General features: G+C 60.0%; 1 protein-coding gene across 1 annotated transcript; it reads left to right on the forward strand.

Annotated features, from left to right (window-relative positions):
* The first annotated feature begins 981 nt into the window (after positions 1 to 981).
* ADRA2B (adrenoceptor alpha 2B) lies at positions 982 to 4,630 on the forward strand. The gene has a single exon (XM_025354699.1). The coding sequence runs from the start codon at positions 1,382 to 1,384 to the stop codon at positions 2,726 to 2,728; it is 1,347 nt and encodes a 448-aa protein (XP_025210484.1). The 5' UTR covers positions 982 to 1,381; the 3' UTR covers positions 2,729 to 4,630.
* Positions 4,631 to 11,844: the final 7,214 nt, after the last annotated feature.

Raw genomic sequence — 11,844 nt, forward strand, 5'->3', positions numbered from 1 at the left:
GGGTCACTACAGAAGCGGAGGGACACTCCTCCCTTCACAGCTGCCCCTGAGACCTGCTTTTTCTTGGAGTTGTGTGACAAAGGCCCCACGCTTTGCTCCGCCACCGCAGGGTCTCCTTGCTTTATTCCCAGGAAGGGACCTCCCCTTCGCATCAGTCAAGGGGCGGCAGCTCGCCCCGTGCCCCGTACAAACCCTTGGCTGAGTCGCAGTTAATGCTGTGATTCGAGTCCAAGCCAGTTTCCCTCTTACCTCCTTTGCCCTTAATGGAGGAAACTGAGGCAGCTGCACAGACACAAGACGCCGAAGTCCTAAGTCCCAGGCTGCGAGCGGTGGCTCCGGGACCCGGGCTGGGCTCGCGGGCGGCAGCAGGGGGCGCTCGCTGGCCCGACGGAGCCGGTCCGCGAGGGGAAGCGCCGGGAAAGGGTCGGGCCGGATCCCCGCTCCCCCACCTCTCCGCGGGGTGTCTCCGCGGCCGGGCCGGGCGGGGCTGCGGTGTGTTACGACCCGGCCCCCAGCCCCACGCCCGCCCCGCCCTCCCTGCTGGCTCCCGGGCGGCGGAAGGGAGAGCAGCGCGCACCGCGCCCGGCCCAGCCCGACTCCCCCGGAGGAGGGTCCCGTCCCGGTACCGGCCCGCGCGCCAGCTCCGCGTCCCGGCTCCCGGCTCCCACCGACCCCTCCAGAGCTGCACGCGTCCTGCCCGGGGGCCGGAGACCCCCGCCGCCCGGCCCCTCCGCTCTCCCGAGGTGCGGCCGCCGGGAAGGAAGGAGACAGAGGCGCGGGGCGGGGTCCGGGCGCGGGGGGTCCGGGGGTCCGGGGGTCCGGGGCTCACGCCTCCCGCGAAGCGCACCTTCTGCCCACCTCGGTCCGCCCGCAGCCCCGCCTCCCTCCCGCGCCCGCGCCCGCCTCCAGTCTCCGCCCTCCCAGCCGCGCGCCCCGCTCCCCGCTCCCCTGCAGGCGCCGCTGGGGCGAGAGCCCGGGAGCTGAGCGGGCGCAGGGTCCTCCGCGCCTCCTCCACGCCTCCTCCGAGAACCGGCCCAGCCTGGCCCGCGCCCCCAGGTCCAGCGCGTCCGGCATCCGCGTGGCGGGAGGGCGCGACTTTCTCCAGTCCCGCGTGGGACGGGGACGGCGGCGGGACAACTTGGAAAACTTCTCGGGGGCAGACGGCAGGGACCCCGGGCGCCGGTGGAGGAGGATGTAGGAGGGCGGCGGCCGGTCCCGGGTGTTCCAGACCTCCTAGGCCCCGCTCGTGCAGGCCATGGGGCTCCAGCGCCCTCGGCGCCTCTGGAGGGGCGCCGCTCTCGTCTAGCCGAACCGGGCAGCGCTGTCGTCCACGGGGTGCACCGGGCGGGCAGCGCTCCCTCTGCCCACGTCCCGCCCAGCCATGGACCACCAGGACCCCTACTCCGTGCAGGCCACGGCGGCCATCGCGGCGGTCATCACCTTCCTCATCCTCTTCACCATCTTCGGCAACGCGCTGGTCATCCTGGCTGTGTTGACCAGCCGCTCGCTGCGCGCCCCTCAGAACCTGTTCCTGGTGTCGCTGGCCGCCGCCGACATCCTGGTGGCCACGCTCATCATCCCTTTCTCGCTGGCTAACGAGCTCCTCGGCTACTGGTACTTCTGGCGCACGTGGTGCGAGGTGTACCTGGCGCTGGACGTGCTCTTCTGCACCTCGTCCATCGTGCACCTGTGCGCCATCAGCCTGGACCGCTACTGGGCCGTGAGCCGCGCGCTGGAGTACAACTCCAAGCGCACCCCGCGCCGCATCAAGTGCATCATCCTCACCGTGTGGCTCATCGCCGCCGTCATCTCGCTGCCGCCCCTCATCTACAAGGGCGACCAGGGCCCCCAGCCGCGCGGGCGCCCCCAGTGCAAGCTCAACCAGGAGGCCTGGTACATCCTGGCTTCCAGCATCGGATCGTTCTTTGCTCCTTGCCTCATCATGATCCTTGTCTACCTGCGCATCTACCTGATCGCCAAACGCAGCAACCGCAGAGGTCCCAGGGCCAAGGGGGGTCCTGGGCAGGGTGAGTCCAAGCAGCCCCGACCCAACCGTGGTGGGGCTTTGGCCTCAGCCAAGCTGCCAGCCCTGGCTTCTCTGGCTTCTGCCAGAGAGGTCAATGGACACTCGAAGTCCACTGGGGAGAAGGAGGAGGGGGAGACCTCTGAAGATACTGTGACCCGGGCCTTGCCACCCAGTTGGGCTGCCCTTCCCGACTCAGGCCAGGGCCAGAAGGAAGGTGTTTGTGGGGCATCTCCAGAGGATGAAGCTGAAGAGGAGAAGGAGGAGGAGGAGGAAGAGTGTGAACCCCAGGCAGGGCCAGTGTCTCCGGCCTCAGCTTGCAGCCCCCCGCTGCAGCAGCCACAGGGCTCCCGGGTGCTGGCCACCCTACGTGGCCAGGTGCTCCTGGGCAGGGGCGTGGGTGCTATAGGTGGGCAGTGGTGGCGTCGACGGGCGCAGCTGACCCGGGAGAAGCGCTTCACCTTCGTGCTGGCCGTGGTCATTGGCGTTTTTGTGCTCTGCTGGTTCCCCTTCTTCTTCAGCTACAGCCTGGGCGCCATCTGCCCGAAGCACTGCAAGGTGCCCCATGGCCTCTTCCAGTTCTTCTTCTGGATCGGCTACTGCAACAGTTCGCTGAACCCTGTCATCTACACCATCTTCAACCAGGACTTCCGCCGTGCCTTCCGGAGGATCCTGTGCCGCCCATGGACCCAGACGGCCTGGTGAGCCCACCTGCGCTGCCCCTGTGGGGTTGGTGCGGTGGTGCCGGGGCCACCCTGCTTCTTGCCCTGCTGTGTGTGGCTGCCTCCCCTGGGCTTTCTGCTCCCTGCCCAGATCCTGCAGGCCTTGTCTTAGGAACCCCTTGGGAGGGATGGGCGGGGGGGCTGTTAGCAAGGGTCCCAGTGAAGCCTCCCCTTGCCATCTTAGCTGTGGGGGACCCCTTCTCCACCCTCTCCCTGAGCACAGGCTGATGGAGGTGGTTCAAATTCTCCAGAACATAGCCAGACAGGAGAAGAGAGAGCACTTCTTTCTCAGAGCCCCGAGCTCTCCAGGCCACTGTCTGGCCTTCCCTTTCTTGAGGACCCTGTGTTCCTGGCAGGTCACTTGCTTGTGTTTTTGTTTCTTTTTCATCTCCCCCCACCCACAAAGAGCACGCAGCCAGCCTTCCACTTTCCCAGGGGGGCTTGCTACTGAGGAGGAGGAAGACACGAAGACTGATCGCCCACACTAGGCACTCGCGGTCCCTGGCAGGCGCTGGGATGGGGGCTTATGGGGTGGCACCGTCTCCGGGCCCTCCTTTCCCCCTTCACCCGTTTTTGGATCTGTGGTTCCTTTAAAGGCCAGAACCATGGATCGGCTTCCTTACCCAGCACCCCTCCGGCAGGTGGGTGGCCACGTGGATGCCTCGCTGGGGCGGTCTTGGAGGCCTGGTCTCTGCCTCGACGGGAGATCCCCGATCACTGGCATTCACCCCCTGCAAAAATCGGGGCGACAATAGCTCGCCGCCTACTTGCTGCAGGGAGATGAAAGCTTTGAGCTCCGTGGGGGAGCGCACTAGAGAACCAAAAATGTGATTATCCGGTGATATAAAAATCCCTTTCCTCTGTGTTTACCGCCACCTGTCTTCCTGTAGACTTTTGTTCTGTCCCTGGGGTGTGTGAGTTCCTACCCCAAACTGGAAGCAGGGAGTGGTAGACAGAATCACTATTTCAAGTTAAAGATCTCTTTGAGAATGTGTTCTTGGGGCTGCAAAGGTCTGAGTTATTATGCTACATGACAGCGTTTCGACATTTTGCCTGCAGCACCAAGAGGGTTTTTAGCAGCTTGGGCCTCCCCAGTGGGGATAAGTCCTTTGTCAGCAAGGAGGCAATTTCCTCAGGACAGCCCACAATATCCATGCCTTGGGAACAGTCTAAGATGAGAGCCTGTGACAGGTGGCAGAGCCCCCAGGTGGGGTGCTGGCATGAGAGCCTGGTGGGCCCCTAGGGGAGTCTCCCACTGGAGTGACCAGCCAGGTCTCCAAGCCCCAAATGAGTCCTTATGAACCACAACTGATTCCGCCAGGGGGGTGTTTGTGGACGGCCTCAGACACAGCCACGCTGCTCCCCCCACTCTGATGGGGCTGTGCACTGAGGACCCCCGCGTCCTGGTTCTCAGTCCCACCCCAAACCCGGCACCCAGGACAGTTGGAAGTGTGGAAAGGAGGTTTCCCAGCCTTCCCTTGGGGAGGGCCTGGCTTCAACGCTGGGCCAGCAGGCATCTTAGCTTGGCAGATGTGGGGGCAACAGGCCAGATGGACCTGCCAGATTTGGAAGGGCACCGAGGGAGTTTTCTGAGTGTAGAGAGAATAGAGGGGACCAAAAAGAGTCCTTCCTGGGGTGCGGGAGGCCGCCCAGCTCGGTCCTCGGTGGGTTGTTATGAGGCCAGAGCATCGCCCCGGGATGTGGTGGGGAGCTGGGCCAGGGGAGGGACGGACTGTGACCCTCTGCTGGCCAGACTTGTGTGCGCCCCCATGGGACCCCCGTGACCTCTTATTGCGACATGCAGGTGTTTTTTTGTTTTGCTTTTTTTTTTTTTTTTTTTAAAAACTCTGAGCTATTTTATCAATAAAGGATATTTTGTAATAAGTAAGTGGTGTCCTTATTGCCCAAGGGCTGCCTGGAGCAGTTATTCCTCAGCGGCTGGCACAGCAGACTCTGGGTGTTGGCCCAATGAGCTGGGGCTCCCTCCCAGGGCCAGTAGTCCTCTCCTCCCTGAGATGTGGCTGGCTGGTCCCCCCAAGCCCCTGCCCTTCCTACCCGCCTTTGTCCACGAAGCATCCTTACTCATCATCACAAGCCAATGGGTGAGGGTGGCTGGAGGAGCCTGAGACTGACTCCCGGGAGGGAGGAGAAGGGAGGGCTTCCTGGAGGAGGTGGCCTTTGGGTTGGGTCTTGGAGGAAGAGCAGGAGTACACCAAGAGGCGAGACGGGAGGGTGTTTTGGTGGGGGAAGAGCATGTGTAAAGGATGTGACTGGTGGAATTGTGACTGAGTTTGAAAACGGCCCCAAGCTAGCCCCAGGTGGTCTGGTGCCACTGCCTTCCTGCCCTACTTAGTCGCCATAGAGTGGGCAGTCCCGGGGCTGAACCAGGTGGGCCTGGTCCCACGGGCAGGGGGGCAGAGGGCAGGCTGGCAGCAGGAGGCCGTGGGCAGGGCCAGCACCAGTGGCCAGCCCAGGGAGGGGAGGGAGGAAGGAGGAGACATGAAGCCCCAGGGTCCTCAGTGTGAGGCCATCCCTTTACTTCCACATTGGCCCAGAATCTTCACTCTCACCACCTCCGTACTGGCATGGGCCATGCTTCCGCTAGGGACAACCAGCAAGACCTCCAGTGTACCCACCATCACTGACGGACATGACGGACATGGGGACATGGGCTTCACTGAGGACTTAACAAGAAAGACATGCCCTGCCCTGCTCTCAGCTCCCCACACCTGCCGAAGTACCCACTGCTGATGCCCAGAGGCCTGATATGCGTAGATAAGGATGGTTCATTGACTCCCTTTTACTGATCCGGGCTCTTGTTTGTCTGGTGACCTCATTTAATCCTTATGCCTGGCCGGGCGCGGTGGCTCAAGCCTGTAATCCCAGCACTTTGGGAGGCCGAGACGGGCGGATCACGAGGTCAGGAGATCGAGACCATCCTGGCTAACGCGGTGAAACCCCGTCTCTACTAAAAAATACAAAAAACTAGCCGGGCGCGGTGGCCGGCGCCTGTAGTCCCAGCTACTCAGGAGGCTGAGGCAGGAGAATGGCGTAAACCCGGGAGGCGGAGCTTGCAGTGAGCTGAGATCCGGCCACTGCACTCCAGCCTGGGCGACAGAGCGAGACTCCGTCTCAAAAAAAAAATAAATAAATAAATAAAAATAAAAAAAAAAGCCGGGCGCGGTGGCTCAAGCCTGTAATCCCAGCACTTTGGGAGGCCGAGACGGGCGGATCACGAGGTCAGGAGATCAAGACCATCCTGGCTAACACGGTGAAACCCCGTCTCTACTAAAAATACAAAAAACTAGCCGGGCGAGGTGGCGGGCGCCTGTAGTCCCAGCTACTCGGGAGGCTGAGGCAGGAGAATGGCGTAAACCCAGGAGGCGGAGCTTGCAGTGAGCTGAGATCTGGCCACTGCACTCCAGCCTGGGCGACAGAGCGAGACTCCGCCTCAAAAAAAATAAAAAAATAAAAAAATTAAAAAAATAAATAAATAAATAAATAAAAATAAAAAAAATAAAAAATCCTTATGCCTGACTATAAGGTAAGTATCAGCCCATTTTATACTAGCAAAATACAGGCCGAGAAAGCTGTAGTGACCTGCTCGAGGTCATCCAGGCCCAGCCTCTTTCTGTTGGACCACATTGTCCCCCGGTGCTTAAGCGTCTGCAAGGGGCAGGCCCTTGAGCCTGGGAGTAGAGAACCCCGCCCAGACTTTGGAAGTGGTGGTAGAAAGCTATACCCTCCTGGAACAGGACTGTTTGCAAGCCCATTTTGAATACATTATCTCGTTAATCCTCACAACCCTGCTGAGAGTGATCATTTTACAAAAAACGAAATTGAGACTTAAAGAGACCTCTCTAGGTCCTGAAATCACAAAACTGTGAAATTCAGGTGATGAAGAATCGTGATTCCATCTCTTCGGCCGGCTCTCATTCGGTAGTGCTGGGTATCTGAAGATCCTGAAACTGCACGTGGTGGATTCAGCAGGTGACTATGCTGTGATTGATTGTTCATGTCTGCCACTGCCACAGACTATGTAATTGATGGCAGGTGTGTTCTAGATTTTCCATTCCTGACAGCTCAGTCCAACCCCTGAACTGTATGAAGGAAGAGACTGGGGCCCAGAGAGAGGAGATGACTTACCTCAGAGGGCGTCACACAGACACAGGTGGCTGAGCTGGATCTAGATCTAGACCCAGGTTGCCCATCATGCCACACTTTCACACTGAAGGGATTGCATCTGAACTCAAGGAATAGCAGGCCCACATTCAGGAAACATCTGCTGACAGTCAGCTGTGTGGCAGGACCTGTGCTTGGCTCGTCCCCATTTTGCTATCTCTTTCAGTTCTCAGATGAGGAACTGGGGGGCGGAGTCTCAGGCACCTGCCCAGGCCCCTCAGCTAATGGGGTGCAACTGGGCCCAGGACCTGGCTTCCTATCAGGCCTTCTCTCTCACGCTCCATTCCTGCAGCTCTCTGTGAGCAGGACCTGCTTTTGATTTCGCCCTGAGTCCATCTGAGGGCTACAGGTTGAAGAGACTGGCTGAGAGCAGCAGAGGTGGGAGTGAGGTAGGTGCAGCCCTCTGCCTCCAGGAATAATCCTGGCAAGTCACCTGGCGGTGAGGGTGGCAGGCGTGGGGGACGGGTGCGAGGCCCGCAGGGGCGCTTAGGCCTGGCAGTTCACCAGGTGGATGGGAGCTGTCTCAGCCGGTCACATCATCCTTCCAGACACCCCTTTCTTAAGATGTTGCTGCTGCAGAACGCAGTGTAAGAGGAGCTGGGCAGAGCAGGATGAGGAATATTCCACAGCCGCACTTCCTCTCTGAGAACCTGGGTCCTTACATGGCAAGGATACCCTTGAGAGGGCCTTAAGAGGCAGCTCTACCTTGGGATGGCTGCTGAGAACTTTGGGGCTGCTGAGAGCTCCTCTTTGGAGCACTGTGGCTGAAGGGACTCCTGACCCTTGTTAAAGAAGGGACCTGTGGCAGGAGAGCCCGGTTGAGCTGTCACCAGTACTCAAGGTGGAGGAGGCTTGTGGGTTCATCAGGTCCTGGACCCTCTCCCCATCCTCTGCATGGTCACCCTGTGTGTGGGGGGCCACTGGCAAGGGGTGTGAGACCTTGCCCAGCTCCCACCTGCAAATGGGTTTGCCGCTGGCTGGGGAGGAGGCATCGGCCTGTCTGCAGTCGGACCTGGGCAGCATTTGGCTTCCCTGGCACTGGCAGGGCTTTCTGCTCCCAGATCCTGGTTGCTGTGGGTGGCAGGGCAGGGGGAGGTGGGGAACGCAGGATTCATGTCCTGTCCCTGCCACCACCTGTTGGGCTGTCCTTAGGCAGGACTCGGTCCCCCTCTGGGCCTTAGTGTCCTCGTCTGCCCAGGCAGGATTGCCCCTGTGGTCCCCCGGGTTCCCCAGCTTGGGGCTCCATCTCTGCCTTCCCCCCACTGCCACTCCCTGCCCAGCTCCCTGGGAGGTCCAGACATGAAGGTTCTGGGAGTTAATCAGTTGTTCTTAGTGTCAGGCTCGTGGGCAGGATGGCGGGCAGGATGGCGGTGGTGTTTTCCTCACCTTTGTACCTTAGCATAAAGTTAAACGGTTCTGGAGTAACGGATTGGTTTGGGGCCCTCTGAGATGTGCCGTGGTGAAAGGAATCATGACAGTCCTGAGATATTAGGGTCCAGGGCCGGACACCCATCATCTGAAATTGATGTGATTACTATGCCTGTTTCACAGGCAAGGAAATTGAGGCAGAGGCAATCGGCTGAGGTCATCCAGAACCAGGACATAAACGTACCCAATCTCATTTCAGTGGTGTCACCCACTGGCCTCACTCTGCCTCCTCAACAGCCCTGCCTCCAGCACCAACCTCTGCCTCTTCCCAGCCCTGCCTCCTGCACCAGAGCTCAAGCTCTGGGTCTTTCCCAGTCCAGCAGAGCCCCTGCCCTGTGTGAGCTTGGGAGCCTCTCCTGCTGACCCCAGCCACTCTCGGCAGCTCTCCCTGTTGGCTGGCCCTTCCACGAGAGCAGGAGCCCTGGCAGGGGGTACAAGACTACCACCCTCCCAGGCTCTGCTCACTGTCAGCAGGGGAGGCGGGGAGCTCTGGGCTAATTTTAGATTCTGGGATTCTTCGTGCTCCTGCATCCGTCCGCTTTTCCATCTGGGCTTGGGGAAGGCTGTTGTCAGAAGGCCAGTGCTGGAAGGGCCTGGATGTCAGCTCGCACCCTCCCCCGGGCTTGTCTGCTCTGATCTTCTCACACCCTGGACTGACCCTGGCCAAAGGCTCCTGCCCTTGGCGTGGCCTTGAGGCCAACGATTGATCCGCAGTGGTTTCAGAGACGAGGTGCCCCTTTACCGCCCACCCGCTACCCCCTGGGATTCTACGTTCCCACCTTCCTCCACTCTCCCTTCTCCTCCCTTCTTCCCTTACCCTATCCTGGCCCTTCCCACTTCCGGGTCCTCAGCACCTCCCCCTCCTCTGAACCTCCTGTTGCCTCCTGCTAATCCCCTGACCCCTGCCTTGCCCAGGGGGTTGGTCCTGACTCTTCCTGAGCTTACGGGCTCCACGGAGCACTGGTGCCTGCGAGGGGACCAGAACAGACTGGAGACCAGAAAAGAGCCTCCCTCCCTGGAAAGTCAGGGCTATTTCTGTCCTTGCGGCAGCCCATGGGGCCCCCGCTCTCCCGCAGGGCAGGCCGGGGAGTTGCCGAAGATCTTGACCTTTGATTTCCCCGGGGAGAGGGCAGGCCCCTTCTGGAGCTGCAGGGTGGACCCCACCAATCTCAGAGCAGCTGGGACTCAGATGGAATTTACTCCCCACCCGTGGGGACTGGAGCTGCTTCAAGAGGGAAGAGGGCTGGGCTGTGGTGTGGGGGACCCAGGTGTCTTGGTGTCGCAGCTCAGCCCAGCCCAGTCACAGCCACAAAGGGAGGGTGAGAGGCTACCTGGGCCCGCCACTTGGATTCCCAGTCGGGGAGCCGAGGGTTAAACGCAGCCTTCCTCCTCCCGGTGTGGGAAGGACCGGTGGAGCAGCCACAGCAGCAGGTCCCTGTTCGTCAGGTTCAGCTTTGATGCAGCTGTTCCAGCTGCAAATCCCCTCAGCCTGCAGCCCCTCTACCCCCGCCAGCCTGGCAGCTGGATTTGGGTGGGCACCTGGCTGGCAGCTCTTTGAGGGATTCCTCAGCTGTTTCAGGGTCCAGAGGCTCAGGGCATGATCCTAGGAGGACCACCAAATTCCTGGGTGGCCCCGGGCAAGTCTGCTCACCTCTCTGGGTTTCAGATGCCTCCTTGTCAAGTGAGGGGGTCAGAGAGGAGCATGGTTCTAATGATGTCCTGGGCGCTTCCCCTGGAGAGATGAGGGGAAACCGAGGCCTCCTGCCCCCCGCCCCCCACCCCCCGCTGCCAACCTTTCTACTTGTTGGTTGTTCAGGAAGCGGCTCCCCTCACTGCTCACCAGGTTTCCTCCTCTGCCCTCCTGCCTGCACCCATGGAGCCTCCATCCCCCAACCCCATCCGGGCTCAAGTCACACCCCTCACCTGTGTCCCAGGGAAATCCAGGTGGCTGAGCCCCAGAAGGGTCATCTTGAAAGACATTCCCCAGGGCAGGTGGAAGCGGGTGGGAGAGGGGAGTGGCCATCTGCCTGGGCTGGACATGGTGTCTACAGTAAGGCTGGGAGGGGCGCTGGAGTTGGGGGGCAACAGAGGAGGCCGTAGGTGAGGTCCTCTGGGAGGGGCAAGTGGGGAGGTGGGCTCTGGGAAATCAGGCTTCCACGGGGCCACAGTTCAGGATGGTGCACGAGAAGATGCGGCTCCTAACCAGAGACCTGCTTTCACCCCAGCAGGGCTGGGTCTGTGCCCAGGGGCTTCCTCTGAGAGGACAGCCCGAGAGGGCAGGGACTTGGCTGCCTCGTCTGTACCTGTGCTCCTCACCTTCCGGCAGAACCTGGCCTGCAGCAGGTGCCCAGGAAATATTTGTTGGGGAAGTGAGTTTTCCCAGCAAACTGGGGCAGCCTTGGCTATCTAAGGCTGGGGACCCTGGACTCTGGGAGTGTCTCTGATTTGGGGTTTTCGTTTTCCGTTTTGTTTTGTTTTCTCCATAGTTTCCGAGAGAAATTCTGTCAGAAAACTCCATCCTGGTCTTGGCTGAGCTAGAGGCAGGAGAACTGTCCCCACAGCACCCGGGATGCACCAGGGCATCTGGAGAGGTGGTGGCAGGGAACAGACCCAGAGAACAGAGGCTCAGACAGGGCCCAACAGAGAGGGGATGGGCAGAGAGAGGGCATGGGTGGGGCCATTCCTGGAGCAGCATGGAAAGAGCACTGGCTTTGGAGTCACAGCTGGCTGTACTCCTTACCAGATATATGGTCTCAGACAGACCGCTAAACCTCTCTGAGCCTTGACTTGCTCACATTTAAAATGGGCCAGGTGTGGTGGCTTGTGCCTGAAACCTCAGCACTTTGGGAGGCCGAGGCAGGAGGATCTCTTGAACCCAGGAGTTGGAAACCAGCCTGGGCAACATAGTGAAATCCCATCTCTACAAAAATTTTTTAAAATTAGCCAGGTGTGGTGCCGTGCACCTGGGGTCCCAGCCATTGGGAGGCTGAGGTGGGAGGATCGCTTGAGCCCAGGTGTTTGAGGCCATAATGAGCTGTGCTTGCACTGCTGCACGCCAGCCTGGTAATGGAGCAAGACCCTGTATCAAAAAGAAAAAAAAGAGGGAGAAAATAATTAAAATAAATAAAGAAAATGGAATAAATCAACTATTTTAAGATTGGGGAGCGTGTTAAGAGGTAGAGATGACATGTAAGGTGTTCCTCTAGAGTGCGAGGGTACAGACAGGCACCTGTGAATGGCAGACCCATTACATTTTATCCTCTGGACCCTCAGGTTCTCTTCAAAGTGAGCGGGCAGAGCTCCCTGCCCCAGTTGTCCTCTGACTCCTGCTGAGAGGCCTGATGGAAGGAGGGTGGTCTCTGCCCCGTGTCCTTCCTGCTCTCACCCCACGCGTCTGTGGGCTCCAGGACTCTCCCATGGAGAGCTTCGGCAGGCCCTCTCCAGTGTGGAGCTAGTAGGGGAAGGTTCTCAGGCAGCTGTGTCAAATGT

The sequence above is a fragment of the Theropithecus gelada genome, chromosome 13, assembly GCF_003255815.1.
Source record: "Theropithecus gelada isolate Dixy chromosome 13, Tgel_1.0, whole genome shotgun sequence".
Classification (NCBI taxonomy): domain Eukaryota; kingdom Metazoa; phylum Chordata; class Mammalia; order Primates; family Cercopithecidae; genus Theropithecus; species Theropithecus gelada.